The sequence below is a fragment of the Onychomys torridus genome, chromosome 5 (genome assembly GCF_903995425.1).
Source record: "Onychomys torridus chromosome 5, mOncTor1.1, whole genome shotgun sequence".
NCBI lineage: Eukaryota > Metazoa > Chordata > Mammalia > Rodentia > Cricetidae > Onychomys > Onychomys torridus.
The window spans coordinates 56288546-56311101 of NC_050447.1; the positions used below are offsets into that span (position 1 = coordinate 56288546).

Here is a 22556-nt window from a genome sequence, read left to right on the forward strand (position 1 = left end):
TTTAAACTTCTTACAGTTTAAGTTTCCTAACATAACTATGGACAGAGTCAGTAGCTGGTTCTAAGCTTGCTTTATCCTCTTCCTGTTTAGTTGATTCATGCTGGAAAGGGAGAAGCCATCCGAATCAGGTCTATTTTGCGATCCCTTATTCCACTGGGAGACTTGGTGGGTGTAATCAGCATTGCATTTCAAATGCCAACAATAGCCAAAGGTAAGATCAGCTTCCTTCTTGTATAACTGTCTACTGGGAGGGCAGCACTTTGTGAAAATTTCATCTGTGCTTGACATCCCCTCTCCCCACCTCCATTCAGTTAGATGCATCCTCAGGTGTACGAGTAGGCAGGTCCTTCACTACTGCATCAAGTCCTGTGTGTGGGAGGAGTTAGAAATAGTAGAGCATGGTAGCACATCAGTGGGTTTTGAGTCCCGGGCAATTGTGATTATATTAAAATCATTGTTAGAGAGCACCTGAATGTGATCCCTGGGACTCACATGGTGGATGGGGAGCACTGACTCCTGCAAGGTGTCTGTCCTCTGACCTCTGCTTGAGGCCGTGGCATACGTGCACACATAAATGGATAAATAAACAAATGTAACAACAATTTTAAAAGTAAAATAAAATCAGTGTCAACTTGCATAAGTGTTTGAAAAGTAAAGAATTGTTTGGATCTCTGAATTGCTCCATTTTAATTTAAGTATAGCTAGATGGTAAAATAGTAGAACCCTGGGACCTTAAATCCCAATAATGTGTGTTTTTTTTAAAGAAACTGATATGGAAATTTTACATCATTATTTATTTGAAAAAAACTATGCCATATAAATATAAACAAACTGAAAATTAAATCAGCCCAGGTTGAATGTTAAGTACATTTTAGTCACTTCTAGTTCAGTTCTGCCCATCACTGGGTTGTGAACTTGGGCAAGTTCCTTCCCCTTCCCAAAATTCAAAGCTCACCACCTGTTAAATGAGCATCATGGAACTCACCCCACATGCAGATCGTAGAACTTGTCTGTTATCCCATTATGGAGAGACCTCTCAGTTCTAGAACTTCTGAAGGAAATTGGGAAATCAGTCTAGAGGTGCAGGCAGTTTTAGAAGTTTTTTCAGCAAAGCAAAGCAAGCATCCACTCTAAAGAGGTTGGAGTGCACTGTCCCAAAAGGCGATGTCCCAAAAGTGCACTGTCCTAAAATAGTGCAATGGGTTCAGCACTGTGAATTTTAAAGAGCCCTTTACAAATATTTATGAGGCAGATTTTATATTTGTAATAGAAAGTAAATACTCTTTTCCTTCCCCTGGTCATGGTAGGATAGCCTCCCTTTAAGGGTGTTTCTTTTCATGGTCCCCCATAAAAGTGCACTGAGGGAGTAAAAACCACAATGCAAATGATATTGTAATGATGCCCTTTGGAGAATGCAGATGCCTCATCTGTGTCGTGTATGGGAAGATGCCCTGGCACATTAGTTTTTAATACAGTGGTAGCAACCACTTTGCAGTCTGAAGAATGAGAAAGCAGCATCTGACTCCTAGGAGGCACAGCTACTAGGTATCATTGCAACTTTCTAGGCTGCCTCCTTCCTGTCTCCCTTTTGAGACTAGTCAAGATCCCATGGTTTATTGTGTACCAGGGATAAGACAGTCTTCTGTTTTAAAAACTGATGCTTCATCATGGAGGCGGGGAACAAAGTCTTGCAATAGCCTGTACAGACAGACACAGGATTTGGGTTGTCCTTTAAGACCTTCTTCCAACTTCACCACTCAGGTCTCTACCTAACAATTACATTTATCATATTTCAAGCTGAGTACTTGACAGCAATTTAAACACTAAGAAATATTTTTCTTATAATGTAAAGCAAAATAGTATTAGTTACATTAGAGATTCTTATAATTAATAAACAGGAACTAATGAATATCACTTTTTAATTTTATTTAAAATATTATTTATTCATTTTCATGGTAGGAATATAAAATTCATTCATTGACTCCAAGTGTGAAGCTATTTCAGGCTGGTGATGGTCATGTGTCCTCCTTCCCTGTTCTGTTTCCTTCAACATTACATCCATGTGAAAAATTCTGTGATACCAGTCACTCTTACTGTAGGTTACAAGAACCAGTTTGGCATAATTATCTTATGATAAAATAGGAAGCAAATAAACTCCCCAGTATTTTAAGTTGGCACACAGTCCTATAATTCTTCATACTAATGGTCCCCAACCTCTGAACTTAAGGAATTACTATAAGGAATTCATTCCTCTGCATAGACTTCAACCATTTGGTATTGAGAGAGAAAATGACATGATATGTCATGACAAAATATGTTATAATTAATGAAGTCTATTTCATATGAAATCCATGCTGTGTTCATGGTATGGATTTATCACTTTATAATTATTGTGTAATTATAATCTCCATGGTGATATTTCATTTATAATTATAATTTAATTAATAGCAGTGGGAAAGTGCCCTGACTATCACACGGTAGAGCATGGGTATCTTAGTTAGGGTTTCTATTGCTGTGAAGAGACACCATGACCATGGCAACTCTTATAAAAGAAAACATTTAATGGGGACTGACATAAAGTTTCAGAGTTTAGTCCATTGTCATCTTGGCAAGAAGCATGGTGGCATGCAGGCAGATATAGTACTGGAAGGAGCTGAGAGTTCTATATCTTGATCTTCAGGCAGCAGAAGGAGACTGCCACACTACGCCTAGCTTGAACATATAAGACCTCAAAGCCTGCCTCCACACTGACACACCTCCTTCAACAAGGCCACACCTACTCCAACAAGGCCACACCTCCTAATAGTGCTATTCCCTATGGGCCAAGCATTTAGACACATGAGTCTATGGGAGCCATTCTTATTTAAACCACCACAATGAGTTTAAAGGGATAGTCCTTGATAAGAGTAGAAATATGTGCTTCTTATTTTTAACTTTTTATGGTATCCATTCCATATTTTACCAGGTCTATCTGATACCTTCTGTTTCATTCTTGGCAGATACTATGCTTTTACAAATTTGAAGTGAACAAACACATGCCCAAATGACATCTAAATGACCATAGGTTCAAACTGCATTGCCCCAGTTCTCCAGTCATGCACACATTTGTGTGAGGGTAGTAAAACAGGAAAACATTTCATTAATATACTTGATTTGAAACATGACATGGTTAGTAAAAAGCCAAATGTCATCAACCCACATATGGCCAGGCCATTGACACCAACATGTCACCTTCTCTCTTGTAGATGGGAAGGTGGTGGAGCCTGACATGTCCGCGGGGTTTTGCCCAGATCACAAGGCAGCCATGGTTTTGTTCCTTGACAGGGTCTATGGAATTGAGGTGCAAGATTTCCTCCTCCATCTCCTTGAGGTTGGCTTTCTGCCTGATCTCCGAGCTGCTGCCTCTCTAGACACGGTATGATATGGATAGTGAACTTGTTCTCTTGACTCTCAAACTCTGGAGTCTGTGTCTCATGGTGTGCATTCATCCGCTCATTATCAAACATTTACTGCATGCCTGTGTTGTTTTCAGGCAAGCAGTGAATAAATAGAAAATAAAACAGACCCTGTCCAAAGGAAATTCACTGACTAGTGAAACTACCTGCCTCAAAGGGCTGACAAGAAATCCGACGAGGTGCCATGGGAGTCAAGAGGTTCATCTATGCTTAACGTTGTTGGCCATAGGAATGCCTATTAATGCCTGACAATTATGAGCCTTTAAATTTTCCTAGAGATAGAGATGGCTCAATTGATAAAGTGCTTGCCACATAAACATGAAGACCTGAGTTTGTCCTTCAGAACCCAAGTGAAAAACTGAGCCATGATAGTGCACACCTAAGTGTGTGTGTGTGTGTGTGTGTGTGTGTGTGTGTGTGTGTGTGTGTGTGTGTGTGTGTGTGTGTGTGTATGTGTAAAACCTAAGCACTGGATGGTAGAGACAGAGGATTCCTAGAGATTACTGGCTAGTTAATCTAGCTGAATTGGTAAGCTTCCAATTCAGTGAGAGACCCTATCTCAAAAAAGAAGGTAGAGAGATTAAGGAAGACACTTGACAATGACCTCTTGACTCACCATATATGTATACACAAGTACTCACAGACATATACACATATGTCTATACATACAAAGAACAAATTAATATATACATAAATAAGCGGGCCTCTGCACTGTTGCTGCTTGTTGAAAGTAATGAGCATTAAGGCAGTTGAATGGTTATTATGGTTCTGTCAGTTACAGTGGCATTCTGGAGTATCATTCTCTTAAGTACTTATTGCACAATATCTGCCCTGTATGTTAAGTGACCCTATAGAGGATCTGTCATTAATAGTGTCAGGCTAATGTCTAAAACATGGTGGAGTAAAGTGGAACACCAAATTCCATCTAAATCATCCTGATTTATTTACTTACTTATCAATTAAATTAGCCCCTTTGATCTCATGGACAATTAGATCCTGAGTTAAGAAATCCATAGCTGCATAATAATAAAAACAAGATGGAAGTTTCATCTTCTTTCACATTCTGAATCTGAAGAGTAGAGATATCAACATAGTAATACAGTGGACTCCTGATGACACTTATAGATAGGAATAAATGTATGAATGCCACTGATCAGTTGAATTCAGATTGTGTGTGCAAATCTGAGATCAGTTATGCAAATACATTCATTTCTTTCTGCCCACAAGGAAGTGCTCATTGACATCATCTTCTATTACCCAACCTAGTGATGGCTGAATCTTTTCAGAGCTCCCTTGCTCCAGGTCAAGCTCATAATATTCCTCTAGATTACATAGGACTGTTTACTAAGTTTAGAGAGTACCATCACATATGTTAGTGGAGATGATATTATCATAATCTAACCTTGAGCATGTATTTCCTGAGCTCTTTGAGAAGATAGTCACATTCATTTTAGTCTACTTATAAACCATCAATGGTTTTAAGTGGTGAAGCTCATATGAGCCATGGGTAAAATTCTATCTAAGGACTGCATTTCCAGATGGCATGCTGTTGTTATTTACAAATAGGAAGATTATGTGGCAGTGCATTGAGTCCTTTGCTGATCACACAAGCCTGTGTCCTCTTATTCCTCTTTAGGCTGCACTAAGTGCTACAGATATGGCCTTGGCCCTCAATCGATACCTTTGCACAGCTGTCCTGCCTTTGTTAACAAGATGTGCTCCCCTGTTTGCTGGAACAGAGCATCATGCTTCCCTCATTGACTCTCTACTGCATACTGTATATAGACTGTCTAAGGGATGCTCCCTCACCAAAGCTCAGCGGGATTCCATAGAAGTGTGCCTGCTCTCTATATGTGGGTAAGTGGGTGATTCTCTGTGCCAGTTTTCTTTATGGAATGGCCCCTGTTAATTATCATGAAATTTTTGGACAGTTTCTATATCAAAAATTAATTTTTATAGTACAATACATGAATGTCTGAATCTTGAGGTTGTCTCCCTTATTACAATTGGCCGCCTTGTTCCAACAGCCAACTGCGACCTTCTATGATGCAACATCTACTCAGAAGGCTGGTATTTGATGTTCCACTGTTGAATGAACATGCAAAGATGCCTCTTAAGGTAAATACCAGGGGTTCTTGGTACTATGTGGTTCCTGGTTCCTTGAGTTGACTTTTGTTCCTCATCATATGTCTCTTAGACTTAGTGTACTTGGTCTCTGATGCTGTAGAATTTCTCCTAGTTATTGGAAAAAGCCTTATAAATTTTTTTTGTGTGTGTGTCCCTTAAACACAAGCAATACAGGAGCATAGACTCCCTAACATTGATTCTATAAATATGGAAGATACAGATCACAAATAAATTTCCCAGAAATCTGCAAAATAACTAAAAGATCCTTTTATGTAAGTAGGTCATAGACTGCATCTGTAGGTACCAAACAAATGTAGAGTCATTTTCAGAGTTTACTTACAGAATTAAGATGAAGCCATCACAAGTGATAGGTAAGTCAGAGAGGAAACAAAGATACCCACAGAGATAAGATTCCCACTTAACATCTCTGGGCTATTATACCTTCCATACCTTTGTTTTATACCTTTACTCTAGGAGATAATTGTGCATGGAGTCCAGTAGATAACAGTTGATATAGTTATGAGTAAATGAAATTAAAGGAAGTAGAACTCTGGAGTATATAAGTATCAAAATAACACCAGAAAAAATGCCATTCAAGATATATCAATATTTGTATATGTGTATGGGTATGCTCATGTAAATTCAGTAACAATTAAGGCCATAAGATGGCGAAAGATCACCTGGATCTAGAATTACATGTGGTTGTGAACTGCCTGGTGTAGGTGCTGGGAACCAAATATGGGCTTTTTGCAAGAGCAGCAAATGCTCTTAACCACTGACCCATGTCTTTTGCCTACTTCAGAATATGTTTTCAAAGTTGAACATTTGGTCCACACTTTGTACTGTAATCAGTATCTAATTTAAAAGAGACATAGTGTTCAAGTAATTCTGTTTCCAAAACAACTTACATGGATTTGATAGTTTCCCTTCCATGGACTTCATGTATCATTAGAATGTCATGGAAGAGGAATGGAAACATAGAAAAGATGTTTCTGCATGTTAATTTTGTGACTACTTTCCCACACAGCTTCTGACAAATCATTATGAAAGATGCTGGAAATATTACTGCCTCCCTGGAGGGTGGGGCAACTTTGGTGCTGCCTCAGAAGAAGAACTTCATTTATCAAGAAAGTTATTTTGGGGCATTTTTGATGCTTTGTCTCAAAAGGTAATGGAAGACCTGGGGGGGATTTATATGCATTGATAAAGCAACAAAAAGCCTCAGATTATCTGTAAGGTGGTATTTATAGTGGAGTAACGTCTTTACTAATCAAGACTTGAAAAGTACCAGGTATGGTGGTGCATGCCTATACTCCCAGCACAGAGGAGGCTGAGTTAGGAGGATCTCAAGTTCAAGGACAGCCTGGGCTACATAGATGAGTCTCCAGTGGGGTCTGGGTTATAGGGTGTGATCCTGTTTCAACAAAACAAAACAGTGGAAAGTTATCGTTTTTGTTGTTTTCTTCCTTTTTAAAATTATGCATATTGAGAATATATTATACATTGATTTTCAGTGATCATCATTGTCACAAATTCCTTGTGATCATTGCACTGTTTCTGAAATTAAAATAGTGGAGGAATGTAGGAGATCAGACATGTGGTTGATTGGTGTTAATGATAGAATACACTGACACAAAGTAATTTAGGGAAGAAAGTGTTTGTTTTGTTTTACAGTCCCAGAGGAGAAACAATCCATTGTCCTAGTTCGGGTTTCTATTGTTGTGAAAAGACACCATGACCAAGGCAACTTTTATAAAGGAAAATATTTAATTGGGTTGCTTACAGTTCAGAGTTTCAGTCCATTATCATCAAGGTGGACCATGGTAGTGTGCAGGCAGATATGGTGCTGGAGAGGTAGCTGTGAGTTCTATATCTTGTGCAGGCAACAGGAAGTGAACTGAGACATTGGGTGAATCTTGAGCATAGGAGACCTCAAAGCCCACCTCCCACAGTGACACATTCCTCCAACAAGGCCACATCTACTCCAACAAGGCCACACCTCCTAATAGTGGCACTACCTATGAGTTTATGGGGGCCAATTACATTCAAACTACCACATCCATCATGGCAAGGAAGGCAAAGCAGCCAGAATGAACCCACATGGCAGTTAGGAAGCATTGGATGGGGGAGGACGAGAGGGAAAGGGAGACAGGGAAGAGAAAGGGAGAGAGGGCACTATATAGTGACTTTTTCCAGCAAGTCTCTACCTTGCAAAGGTTCTGTGATTCCAAAACAGTGCCACCACTTTGAAATTAAGTGTTCAAATACATGAGCCTATGGGGAATATTTATCAACAAGCCACAACAAGAGTCTTATAAATAATAGCTTACCATTGTTTTTCTTTTCCCAGAAATATGAACAAGAACTTTTCAAACTGGCCCTGCCTTGCCTGAGTGCAGTTGCGGGAGCTTTACCTCCAGACTACATGGAGTCAAACTATGTCAGTATGATGGAAAAACAGTCATCCATGGATTCTGAAGGGAACTTTAACCCACAACCTGTTGATACCTCAAAGTATGGACTCTTTCTATTGCAGCAGATTTTTATTGTAAATGATGTGTGAAGTCTGAAATTGAATAAGGTACTGAAGTGAACTTTCTCTGGTACATGCCCCCTTTGAATAGGAGCCCCTTGAATTTGTCAGATGGCAGTAAAAATAACGGTGAATATTCCAGTATCAGAAATAGGTGTGTACCCTCTAGGGTGCTCTTTGATGAAGGCACAACTCAGGGGATAGCCACATTATAAAGTCTAGAAGAAGGAGACTCAACAAAATGCATGAGCCATACTTAGTTGAAAATGAAACTGAATTGTGTATCAGTAGCCATAATCAACCACATCTTTAGCTGAGGATAGTTCCAAAATGTTACTGCCATGCTGTTCCTGTGAGTGACAAGATTATTTCACCCACTGTAGCATCTTGACCAGGCTCAGGCTTTGTTGTTGTTGATGATATCCTACATCACAAAGAGATGAGAGGAATATCAAGTGGAAAGTGGCATAAGACATAAGCATATAATCAGAATGTTGACAGAACTGATAGCTTTAAACAAAAATCAAGCATATACTCTCTATCAAGCTTCATATATGTACTTAGTTTCCTAAGCTGTTCTACAAGTGGGATGCATGGGATACATAGATGCTTCATGTGTTTGTAGTTTGAGTAGGACCACAGAAGCTCCCCTTTTGTGAGGAAAGATGCCTTTTCACTTAGTTTACTGATACCATAGTAACTTGGCAAGACTAGTTAGCAAGGTAGTCACATGTTGGTTATTATCTACCATTCCTAAATCAGTCTGAGACTGCACTTTGAGGCTTCAGAGCAGCTCCCAGCTGGGTTAGCCCCTTAAACCAATCAGAATTTAAACTCAAATGATGTACCATTAACTTAAGAATCTTTCAAGTACATGCTTGATATTACATGACAATCCTGGGAGAAAAGAGTCCACCCCCTAAGTGTTTGGATTATGTGTCCTTTGTATTTCTTTCAAAGTAAGTCACCAAAACATCACAGAGTAACATTATTCCATTGGTAAGTGTCTGGTCTGCTCACATATGGAATAATCCAGGGTTTTCAGGAGAGCAACATCATGGTTTGGGTGTTAATTAATTAAATCCAATTAACTAACAAGTGTTGGGCATGCATGATAGTTTACCCAGGCTTGCTTTCTGGGGAAAAATTTCAGTACAAATTTACATGGTGGTTTGGGTAATTTCTACTTGAGTATGTTTTTTTTAAGTATTGCTTCTTAAATATGTGTTTGTCATTTACTAACTGATAACTTTGTTGACAAAGATCAGAAAACCATTTCATTATGTTCAGCTTTATTTAGAACTCAATTTTCAAAGTTAACTGTTTAGTAAGTTATATTTATTAAGGAGTTGAATGTGTATTCTATTCTTTATTCATAGATACATTTGATATTCACAAGTTTTAACATTTATCAGTAGACCCATTTATCAATTGCACATGCTGGACATGAATAGGATAAATATTTATTGAAACAATAAAGGATTCAAGCATAAATATTGCCAAACAATAAAGCATAAGTTTATTAATTACTTTTCCCTGTAGGCCAAATTAGTAGCATTTTATAATGTTATCTATATGGAGGACTAATATTAGAAAGTGTTAACACATACTGATGAAATTAAGCTAAAAGTGTGGCAGATCAGAAATCAACAGTGCTGTTCATTCATAGTTTAATAAATACAGTTTAAAAAGATAGCATAATTCCTAAGGAAAAAAATATGAGAGAAAAGCATGGCTTCAAACTTAGTGAGTGTTGGTTTGGGTTTGTTTTCATTTTCTTGTATAATCTATTATCATCATCTTTGAATATAATTTAACTAACATATCTTATTACATTTATTTTCATATTAACACAATAAATAATATCTGAGTTTGGAATGAATAGATAGAACATGATATGCTTGACTTACATTGTTTGGAAATGTGAAGAAGCAATCCTTTGTTACAAGTATTTTTTAAGTTATGAGTTTAATGGAATTTGAGTGTTACTCGGCTGTGAGTAAATATAATACATTTGCCTGTGAATTCTGTAAAACACCAAGCTCTTTTCCTTTATTTTTATTGCAGCATTACAATTCCTGAGAAGTTGGAATACTTCATTAACAAATATGCAGAACATTCCCATGATAAATGGTCCATGGACAAGGTAAAAGTCAAAAGTGCTGTCAGGATTTCCATCCAAGGCTGTCATTGTGAATAACTGGGTACTGCTCAGTCTTTCCATCCAAGGCTGCCATTGTGAATGACTGAGCACTGCTCAGTCTTCCTGTCCAAGGCTGCTGTTGTGAATGATTGAGTGCTGCTCTAATATATCCAACTATGCCAACTTTCTCTTTGTATGTGTATAGTGTATATATTTGTGCATGCATGTCTATTCATTTACATGTTTACATGTAGTGGTCAGAGTCTGACTTCATTGACTGTATCACTCTTTCTTTTATTTCCTTTAAGACAGGGTCCTCAGTGACTCTAGAACTTTCCATTTCAGATAGATGGATCTGTCCATCTCCACTGCCCCAAGTTCTGGGATTACAAATGTGCACCACCATGCCATATTTGTTCTCACTAAGCTACATCTCTAGCCCCAACTTTCTCTTTTAAAAAGAGAGCTACATCCAAATTAGTAATGGGCATTTAGTTACAAGCTGTTCATGTTAATACTTAGATAGTTTCTCTATAGTAAAAATATGACATAATCTGGAAATTTTAACATTTCTAAAGATCAGTTCATTAAATTTTGAGTATCATTTCTAAATGTGTATTGTTTGTTGGGTAAAGAGTAATGACCACCAGAGGTTTCAGGAAGAAGTGGTGATACCACATTCAGAATTTAACTTTTAACCAAATTTTTGTTTTTATATGCAGTTTTATATTTTATGAACCATACTGAAAATCCATGTGTATGAGTTGTGCATGTGAGTACATGTTGGTCTGTGTGCCTGTGTCAGTCTAGGTGCATATGCATATGCCAGTTTGAGTTCTCATGCACGTATGTATGTGTGTGTGTGTGTGTGTGTGTGTGTGTGTGTGTGTGTGTGTGTGTGTGTGTGTGTGTGTGTGTGTGTGTGTGTGTGTGTGTGTGTGTGTTTGTGTGTGTGTTTGCATGTAGAGGCAGGGGTTGATGTTAGGGTATATGCCTCTATCATGCCCACCTTGGGTTTTGAGGCAAGATCTCTCCCTAAGCCCAGAGTTTACTGATTGGCTAGCCTGGCAGAGAGCTCCAGAATTCCTCTTCTGCAGTTACACATGTGCACTAGCTACCACATCCAGCTTTTAACACTGGTGTTATGATCCAAACTAAGATCTTCATTCTTGTATAGTAAGCACTTTACCAAATGAGGCATCTCCCCACATCCTTGAAGAGTCTTAAGCTTTGGTGATTGTGTACTTTCTATACACCTATCCACGCAGATAGCTCACTATAAATAGAATACATCTACAGAATGGTGTCCCCAAGGAAAAAAGTACAATGAGAAATCTCAATGAGTTGTATCCTACCAATTGATTCTCATTTCTGTTGAGTTTAGTTTCAGTTTGAGAGGGAATGATGATCAGAAGTTTGTCAGAGAAATTGAATTAACATGGTACAAAAATCTATCATGCACATGTGCAGCTCTGAAGTGAAAATCAGGTGCCCCAAAGATGCTAATGTCCTGAGATAAGTCAGTAGCATGGCATGTCTCTTTCCTAGTTTGATGTCTATTGCTTTGATAAACACCATGACCAAAAGCAGCTTGGAAGGAAAGTGTTTATTTAGCTTATGTCCTGATCATAGTTGATCATTGAGGGACAGCACAGCAGGAACTCAAGCAGGACAGAGGCAGCAACCAGGGAGTAACACTTGCTTCTCAGGGTTTGCTCAGTTTGCTTTCCTATATAACTTGGAAGCACGTGCGTGGGGATGGCACCACCCATAGTGAACTGGACCCTTCCACATGAATCAGTAATGGAAAAAATGCCCCCCCCCCATACATGCACTTAGGCCAGTCTGATGGTGGCAAATCTCCAGCTGAGGTTCCCCTTTCCTTGGTGACTCTGGTTTGTGTCAAGATGACAAAAAGTACCCAGCATAGTCTCATGCTCTGTTCCCCACTGTACTACGACCACCCCTTTCTTTCTCATAGAGATACTTTTCTGTCTGTATGATGATCATGTAATTCTGTATCCTAGAAATCAACAGTCTTATCAGGAGAGTCACCCAAGAGTCACTCTAATACAGTAACTACATTGAACACTGTGTGGATAGAATAGGGAAGAGAGAGAGATGCCTTAGGAAGATGCCTAGAACTGGTCCTGTCTAGCTACCTGGATTTTTAGAGCTCATGGTGGTATGGACAAATGAGGCTAAACCCAAATGGTCAAATTATGGGAGGATGAATCCATTGATAGACAGTGGGATACAGAAATGAACAAATAGGAAATGTTATTCTGAGGCACTCCTGATTTGTATATTTTAAACCAACCTCTCATAGACATGCATGCATCACAGATCAGGGCTTAAGATGTTTTCGAATAATTAACACCAGTCTTTGATCCCCATCGCCTTTCTGTAGGTGATTAAGCATGGGCACAGTTATAGACCTGGTTTGTTGTAGGAAGAGGGGTGCATTTAATCGTTGGTCAAAGGAACTCATTCCAAGTGTCTACTGGAAATGACACTAAGAGGGGAACTCTGAAGTTAGGTAACATTTAGACCTCAGTCAGGCCAAGGTGGTGCAGGCTTCTAATTCCAGGTACTTGGGAATCTGAGGCAGGAGAATTTTAATCCCAAGGTCTGCCTTGGAACACAGTGTGCATTCAAGGCAATTTAGCAAGATGATGTCTCAAAATAACAAGTGAAAAGAGTCCTGGGGGGTGTAGCTCAGTGGGAGACAGCTTGCCTGATGTACACAAAGCATGGCTTCAGACTCTGGCCACACCAGACAGACAGTAGGCCTTAATCATTTTCTTAACGCATTTTAGGGTTATTTTACCAAATAGTTGCTAAACACATGTGCACCTAAAATACCCAATTAATATATGTAAAACTATTTTTAACATTTTGTTTGTTTTAGTTGGCGAATGGATGGATTTATGGGGAAATATATTCAGATTCTTCTAAGGTCCAGCCACTAATGAAGCCATATAAACTGTTGTCTGAAAAGGTGAGAGGTTTTTGTCTCCCCTTAAATTTATAAAGTATTATGTTTGGGGAAATTTTTGTTTTACATGTATTTGTGTGTGTGAGCATGGGCACTTTTTCATATATGTCATCAATGTGGTCAGAGGACAACTTGTGAAAGTTGATTCTCTCCTTAGCAGCCTTAGTTGGCTAATACTTCAGCATTTTATACATCCCTTGAATGTTTTTATTTTTTGTTTTATTTATAAATATCCCGTGGTAATCAGTTTTTGAATGAAAGCAGTCCATTTCAGAACAAATCATTAAATATTTTGAATTTTCATTTTGGGTTCATGATAGCACTAATACTTTATTTTTTTTTCCTCTAGGAAAAGGAAATTTATCGCTGGCCTATCAAGGAATCTTTAAAAACAATGCTGGCTTGGGGTTGGAGAATTGAGAGAACACGGGAGGGAGACAGTATGGCTCTTTATAACCGGACTCGACGCATTTCTCAGACAAGCCAGGTGAGAATCATAGTGACTAATGGATTATTTGTGTTATTTAAACACATATATACTTACAGTTTAATATATATACATATATTTTTACACATGCATGTATAAGTATATAATATATAAAATACACACCACATACATTTATAGTTTAATATATAGATACACACAAATTTTTGCATATACATGTGTGTGTGTGTATATATATCATACATACATATATCCTTCACACACATATACAAACACACACACACACATACATACAGAAAGAGACAGAGAGAGTTAAATTTAAAAGAATAATTACCTTTCTCTCCTCTTTCATGACTCATATGCTTGTTATCTGAATTTCATTCTTCCTTATCAAGTACTATTTTTTAATAAAAGAATAAGCATAATGATGAAATATTTTACAATAGAGCTTAAGATCTATAAGAAGACCCAGGGTTCATGTCTTCCTCCTTGCTTAGACAAAGATAAGGGATAGAATACAGTGGAACTGTGGAAGTTGACAAGTAGATGTATACGTTTACTGGTTTATTTTGTGTGTCTATGTGTATGAATCTCTGTGTACATATGCACACATGTGAGTGCAACTGCCTGCAGACCACTGAAGAGCGTGTCGGACCCCTGAGAGCTGGAGTTATAGGCAGTCGTGAACCACCTGATTCCCTAATGTGGGTGGTGAGAAATGCAGGCGCTGAGCTGTCTCTCTAGCCTCTCCCTCTCTCTCCTCTCTCTCTCTCTCTCTCTCTCTCTCTCTCTCTCTCTCTCTCTCTCCTGATTTTTTTTGAGCTGAGGATCAAACCCAGGGCCTTGCACTTGCTAGGCAAGTGCTCTAGCACTGAGCTAAATCCTCAACCCTCTCCCCTTTTAAAAAAATGCTAGTTTTTTTATTCTTTGAAAATTTTATTCACATATTCAATCTCTCCATTCTGGGATGTGGACTGACTGACCTTGAGCAGGTAACCATGGCTCCTGAGAGTTCATGTGTGCAATGGCCAAGTCAGATCCGACAGCCTTTCTTAGTTCTGCACCTCATCTTCTGGCTCCTACAGTCCTGCCCTCTCTTCTGTGTGATAGTCTCTCAGCCGTGTGTGTGTGTGTGTGTGTGTGTGTGTGTGTGTGTAGGGATATGAGTGCTAAACCAGTCTGTATGTTAGCCACTACCCACTGTAAAAGGAGCTTCTCAGACAAAGCTGAGAACAGCAGAAATCTATAGATATCAGTATAAATATTTATATCCAGTTTTTAAAAGCAAAAATGTAGAAATTAGGAAAGTCTGGTCAGTGAAGATTTCCTTGTAAGCCACTAAAGGCTACATGGTACAGTTGTTTAATCCTGCTTCTCTTCGCAACTGACCCACAAATAGGCTTGTAAATGGTGAGCTCTTCAGTTCTATGTTACTAACCAGGGTCAGTGGGAAGCTCAAGGCCTCAGTGGCCCTTGACTTGGGGACACACTGCAGGATGTGGGATTCATCACATACTTCTAACTTAATAATTAACTTTTTAAAAGGTCTCTCCCTGAGGTATTAAGATTAAATTATTTAATTACAAGTGATTGTGAGACACTCAAAATTTTAATTTAGTGTGTCCTTGAAATTATCCTGTTGCTTTTACTGCAGGAAATATTGTTTGATGCTTGCCCTAAGTTTTTGAAGGTCCTTTCTGCAGCTTTTAATGAGGTGCTTCTCTTTTTCTTTTTAAACAAATCATCCAGGTGTCTATAGATGCTGCACATGGGTATAGCCCTCGTGCTATTGACATGAGCAACGTTACACTGTCTCGAGACCTGCATGTGAGTATCCAGGTTTTCACAGTAGTCTCTAAAGCTGCTGTGAAAAGCCAACTGGAACAATTTTGTGAGCATTTTACAGTGTGTATTGTTTCATCATGTGACCAGCCTGTAGCGTTCATGGTTAATACACACTCAACCTTTTAGTACCCTAAATGTTGATAACCTAAGTTCATCTGTGGTTTCGCCCTTAGTGATTTCTGTTACTCCCTGTGATCTGAAATGGTGAGCAGTTGCCATTTCCCGTCCTGAGTTCCATGATCTAACTAACCTCTTATTTTCCTGCTTCTTTCCACCCTGGACATGAATCTTTCCTGTGTTCAGTATTTTTATGTCGTGTAGACTGACCCCTCTTTAACCATATAGGCCATCAGATTGACTGTCAAAGAGGAGCAGTGCTTGTGTTCAGTTATCCTTATTTTATTTTGTGATATCTCCAGACTCTAAGTTCAGTGATGCAGAGGAGGCATGAGGCCTGGAACACAGGAGGAAAGATGATCTCTAGTGCAGCATGGCAGCACCACAGTGTGTGTGGGAAGATATAAATGCTATACTAAGGATCTGGTACTCTCTGAGGTTTCCGTCCTCACTGGGGGCCTTGGTGAACACCACTTGGGATGAAATAAAGGTGGCTGCTGTACAACTTTCAAAACAATGTTTCCTTGTGGCTGCAGAGGTTCATCAGTGATTAAGTGCACTTGCCTCTTTTCTAGGGGAACTGAGTATATTTCCAGCAATGTCAGCAGCTCACAAGTGTACAGCTCCAGAGGATGTGATGCCTTCTTCTGGTCACTGTGTATGCCTACACACACACACACACACACACACACACACACACACACACACACACACATTGTGGGTACCTAAAGACACACATACATACACATACATTGGAGGTGCCTACAGCCACATACACACATGTACACATACATTGCAGCTGCCTATAGACACACAGACATTGTGGGTGCCTACAGACACATAAATACATGTATATACACATTGTGGGTGCCTACAGATATACACACACACACATATACATTATGGATGCCTAAAGACACACACACACACACACACACACACACACACACACACACACGTATACATATACATTGTGAGTACCTACAGACACACAGACATGCACATACACATAAATATAAAAATGCATGAGAAAAGAGTAAATAAATAATCAGGAATTTTAGGTTGTTCATCTATGGAACTAGGACACATTCCATCTGTCTCATCTGTAGCCCCTGTTTGCTCTGTGTCACTAAAGAAGGTGTTTTGAAATGACCATTTTGAATGAAAGATAAAATTTATTTCCATAGAGCTTAAATTAGCAAGTTAATATGAAATATTGATCTTGGTGTTACTTCAAGAGAACCAAGGATATAAATATGAACTTCATGTGCTGTTAAAATGTTTGGTTTACTTTTCATTCTTGCTCATGTAGGAACCAATTAAAAAGACACTGTAGTCTTGACTTTGAAAGAACACAAGAATATTAGAATTTTTCCCTCAAAATTCACAAGAAAAGATCACACCTGATCTAAGATTCCCCATTTGGTTTAGACAAAGAATGACCTAGAAGTAAAATCTTTGTCCATAGTGTTCTTCTTCTTTATTATTTAATAAGATATAGGTTGGATTATATAAATTTGAGTTAAAACACAAGTTTGTATTTATATATCTATTTTCTGTCCATATCCATAGCTATTTTGAAGATTCATTGTTGAATTACCAAAAGACATATTTAAGCATAATGAATAAGAAAGGCTATTTTAATCAAATCCACAGTTTGGTGATATTTAGTGTCTAATTTTTCAAATCATTAAAATTCTATGGAATTGTATTTCCAAGTGGGAGTTTTCTGTTTGACTACTTCAGGCTCATCTCAGCATTAATATTTTGCTTTATTCCTTTAAGATATGTCTGTGTGTTCCACCTCAGAAGACAGCTCTATCCTTTTTCACTGAAGAATCAATTAACTCTTCAATATTTGGTATGTTGTAGGCTATGGCAGAAATGATGGCTGAAAACTACCACAACATATGGGCCAAGAAAAAGAAAATGGAGCTGGAATCCAAAGGTACTATTACCTAGAGACCTCTATTAAAAACTCAGAGAGTTGTACTGTAGCAGTGTAGGATCCAATGAAGTAGGTATATATATATTTGCTTAAAACCCCACCATACCTTCATTATACCAAAATGTTTCAAACATGCCTGCAATCCAGAGTCCAACTTACAACTGTAACTACCTTACTGTTAATGTATATTCCTTGTGCGTTGGGACTTTAATAATGTTTTTCTTTTCCTCTTTGTATCTCAAAACTATCTGAATTTAAACTACTATCCATGTATCTGAATTAGCATCAAAGTGCTGGACACTTGATTATTAGTGTCTTATATTTCTTAGACTGACCACAATCCTCATGTCTAACTAAACTTTCGCCAGTTTCGTGCATTTTGCACCCTATTGCGGCCTCCTCCTTTTGTTACACTACTTATATTATTGCCACTTTCCTGCTTGCACTTGCTCTTTTCTCACTCTCTCTGGCTTTGTTTTTAGTACTGGGGATTGAACTCAAGCATTGTGAATGCTTGGCCAGTGCCTTAGGGATGTCTTCTGCCGGGAACATATGTCCTCAGCCTTCTCTTTACCTTTACATTTGAGACTGAGTTACCATGAGATTGAGGCCGGCTGTAAACTTACTGTGTAGACCACACAGGCTGCAATCTTCTTGTCTCAGGCTCCTGAGTAACTGGCCTTCTTTTCTCTTTTTTTCTTTTAAACATTTTTAGATTCATTTCTATTGTTTGTGTACATGGGGATGCAGTACCCCCAGAGGCAGGAAGAGGGCATCAGATCTCCTTGAGCTGAACTTGCATATAGTGGTTGCAATGTACTGGGAAGCAAAGCTCTCTCCTCTGGAAGAGCAGTGGGTTTTCTTAACCACTGAGTCATCCCTCCAGTCCCCTTTCTCTTCTTGAAAAAGTACCAAAATGCTAATGAAATCTTTTCATAATTTATTTACATAAATACATTATTCAAGCCAATGCACTCTACACTGAACTTTTTGCATTCTTACTCATTTGGCCTTAATTTGTGCACATATTATATGTGTGTTTGTATATGTGTAGGTTGTGTTTGTATATATTATTTGTATGTATTTGTGTATGTGTATGCATGCATGCGTGTGTGTGTGTGTGTGTGTGTGTGTTAAAGTTGGAAGCACTCAGTGATTCAGTATTGAGCCTGCAGTTTCATTTCTGCCCATTCTGATTTCTTTTACCATCATCATATCTGTTTGTAGATGTATCCATTTTAGAAAAGCCTGAAGAAAAAAAAAATATTTCATTCACTCTGGTGTTTGGTACTCTTTCTGTGCATGTGAAGAGTGAGAATAAGAGACCATAATAAAAATGTGTATCTTTAAGAGAAATAGGAGCGAGGCCTGGGAAAATAGCTCAGGACTTGGTTGCATACATTAGACCCTGGGGTTAATCTCCAAATATGCTAGTGATGAGACAGAGAAGCAGAGGGGTTAAAGTCCTGAGACTAATAACCATGCTCCAACACCATGGCAAGGGTTTAGGGTTCTTCTCCACTTTCACCATCACTTGGAATATTTTGCACTGTGGTACTCTGCCATGGAGACAAGGGTTGAACTTTCCTTGCCTTCTCATATGAACGAGTTCACAAGTTAGAGTGAGTACTGGCATGTTTTGGTAGCATCCTTGGAAATCCTGCATCCTCTCAGCTTTCTGTTGAGCTGCCTCCTTTCCCCCTACATAACACACCCACACCTACATGACCAGTGGGGGGAAAATGAGAGATGAAAGAGCAGTCACACTGCTATTTAGAGGTACCCTTGCCCTCCCTCCTTATGAGTTCTTTTGTTTTGTTTTTGAGACAAAATCTCATATAGCCCAGGGTGGCATTGAACTTGATATATAGCTAAGGATGATCTCTATCTCCTGATTCTCCTGACACCACCTCCAGGTGCTGGAATTATAGGCATGTACTCCATATCTGACCAATTCTCATAATTTTTGTTTATATTATACCTACTTTCTACAAGTTCTAAACATATAGGATATCCAGCCTCTTGCTAGAAGCTACTGGCTGAAAGCTTTTAATTTTTCAAATATTAGATACTTGATAATGGTCAACTTTTAACTTAGCAAGTCTGTAAGTATTTGTGTGTGTGTGTGTGTGTGTGTGTGTGTGTGTGTGTGTGTGTGTGTGTGTGTATGTATGTATGTATGTATGTGTTGTATATTTAGATGCATACTGTGATCTGGAAGGTGCCACAAGAATTTCTTATTAAAGACATATTCCTTTTCTTCTCTCCTTGGGGCAAAAAAAATGAAGCACCACCCTGGAGCTTTACTTAAACTCTCTCTACTGAGTTGTATCTGCTTTATCGTCTATTACCACTCCTCAAATTTAGGCTCCCTGTGAATAAAGAATGCCCTTGGCTTTTTTTCCTTCCATGGTGATAGCACATATAACCAACACTTGATATTATAAATACATGTATTTTCAAGTTTGACATGCCTGTTAGAAGGCCCAAGTACCATTGTCTGGGTGTCATCTCAGAGTATATTGTCTTACTGTTCTCTTAGGAGGAGGAAACCACCCTCTGCTGGTACCCTATGACACACTGACAGCCAAAGAGAAAGCCAAGGACAGAGAGAAGGCCCAGGATATCTTCAAGTTTCTACAGATCAGTGGTTATGCTGTATCCAGGCAAGTGAACATCCATCTCATGTTCTTTCCAAATGCTCTTTGGGATTTCAACTAAAAATAAGTTCAGTGACCTGACTAAACCTTGGGGCCACTGGATAGTATATTTAAAACACGCATCCTAGCTTCCCTTCTGTTGCTGTGGTAAAGCATCTGGCCAAAAACAGCTTAGAGGAGAAAGGATTTTACTCTCTCTCACAATTCTAGGTGGCAGTCCATCTTTAGTGAAGACACAATGGCAGGACTTGAAGCTGTTAGTCCCACCCATCACTGTCAAAAGCAGAGAAAAGTGAATGCACACATGATTAGTGCTCAGCAAACTTTTTCTCCCTTTACACAGCCCAGGAATCTACAACATGGAATGATGTCATGTTGTTGTTGTTTTTACTCTTTGCTCTTTTGGGGGGCCCACTACCCAGCTCCCAAATAAATATACATGGAGACTTATTACTGTTTAAAATTATCCTGTCTACCTTTTGTCTCTGGGTATATTTTTGTATACCTTTTCTTTCCTTCTTATTCCATGTCTGGCTTTGTAGCTGGGTGGCTGGGCCCTTCTTTCCTTAATTTTTTCTCCCAGATTTTTCCTTCTATTTATTCTATCTGCCTGCCAGCCCTGCCTATCCTTTCTCCTGCCTTACTATTGGCCATTCAGCTCTTTATTAGACCAATCAGGTATTTTAGACAGGCAAAGTAACACAGCTTCACAGATTAAACAAATGCAATGTAAAAGAATGCAACACATCTTCATATCATTAAACAAATATTCCACAGCATAAACAAATTTAACACATCTTAAAATAATATTCCATATAATGCTGCCTACTTTCAGGGTTAGTTTTCCTACATCAATTAGGTCAACCAAGGCAGTCCCCTCACAGACTTACCCCCAGGCCAACCAGGTCCAGACAATCCCCCATTGAGATTGTTTTCCTAGGTTATTTTGTGTTGTGTCAAGTGGGCAGTTTAACTATCACAGCTCATACCAGAGACAGCAATGCCCTTAGCTGTTTGTTTCTTTTACAACTTCACTCAATCTCCATCCATTATTTCAGCAAAATCTCTAAGCAAATGAAAAAAGAAAAAGAAAAGAACCATGCCCTATTTGCATAAATTAAACATTTTAACATGTAGTATTGGAATGATTCATTTTAATTTTATATTGGATGCTGTAGCTGGAAGTTTTCTCTGGTCCTGCCCAGCCTGGTGGTCCCTCAGCCACTCATAAAATAATCACTCAGAGACTTATATTATTTACAGACTGTATGGTCTATGGCTCAGGCTTCTCACTAGCTAGCTCTTATAATTTAACCTATTTCTATTAATCTATAAATTGCCATGTGGCCATGACTTACCGGTATTTTCACATCTTGCTTCTCCTCTGGTGGCTCACAGTATCTCCTTCCTCTCCTTAATCCTCCTACTATCTCTCTTGGATTTTCCCACTTGGCTCTATCTTGCCTTGCTATAGGCCAAGGCAGCTTTATTTATCAACCAATCAGAGCAACACATAGTCATAGCATACAGAAAGACATTCCACAGTGCTTTCTCTTTTCTGTCTAATCAAAAAGGAAGGTTTTAATTTTAACCTAGTAAAATTGCATATAACAAAACAGTTATCAAACAAGAATTACAGTTGCAATATCTAGTCTATTCATATTTGGCAAATTCAAACAAAATATTCTATTTATCTTATATTTGTGAGTCTAAGGTTTCATATCTAATTTACCGTTTATCATAACCAAGGAAAATTATAACTATTTAGTCTTCAAGTACATCAAAGACCCCAGAAGGATATAATATTACCTAAGTAAACAGGAACTAGTTTGTAAGCAACTTCCAAAAATCTCGAATGACAGAGACAGGTGGCTACTGAACAGTTACCCAAAGTTCCTCTGTAACTTTGGGGTATACATCTTCAGCCTATAGATCTAGAGTCTCTCAGTCACTTTTCCTGTGTTCTGTAGAATGTCTGGTAGTCTCCTCTGCAAAGCAGGAACCTGAAGGCAAAACAAATCACCTTGTTTTGGCAAATTCAGTGGTCATGTTCCTATGCGTCCTGTATGTCCATTTTATACAACATTCTGTCAGTCAGTCCAGGCAAGAACAGTTTCTTGCCCAAATGGTCAGTTCTGCCAAGAAGAAGATAAACTCCAGATGGAGTGTCTTTGATGCCCATCTTTCCCTTTGAATTAAATCAGTGCTTCCAGGTGCAGACATGTCTCACTGTTCAGAAGTCTAACTTTTTAAAACATTTTAAATGCCATATGCTGTAGGTCTTT

General features: G+C 38.6%; 1 protein-coding gene across 9 annotated transcripts in view; it reads left to right on the top strand.

Moving 5' to 3' along the window:
• Window positions 1-22556, top strand: part of Ryr2 (ryanodine receptor 2) — a 596457-nt gene that overhangs the window by 424478 nt on the left and 149423 nt on the right. For all 9 annotated transcript variants that reach the window (XM_036187934.1, XM_036187935.1, XM_036187936.1 and 6 more), the window contains 12 exons: window positions 91-211; window positions 3246-3415; window positions 5092-5312; window positions 5483-5573; window positions 6610-6750; window positions 7933-8096; window positions 10183-10261; window positions 13170-13259; window positions 13606-13743; window positions 15451-15528; window positions 17536-17611; window positions 20154-20277. In XM_036187934.1, the coding sequence (XP_036043827.1) occupies window positions 91-211; window positions 3246-3415; window positions 5092-5312; window positions 5483-5573; window positions 6610-6750; window positions 7933-8096; window positions 10183-10261; window positions 13170-13259; window positions 13606-13743; window positions 15451-15528; window positions 17536-17611; window positions 20154-20277 (1493 nt within the window). The remainder of the gene's footprint in view (window positions 1-90; window positions 212-3245; window positions 3416-5091; window positions 5313-5482; window positions 5574-6609; window positions 6751-7932; window positions 8097-10182; window positions 10262-13169; window positions 13260-13605; window positions 13744-15450; window positions 15529-17535; window positions 17612-20153; window positions 20278-22556) is intronic.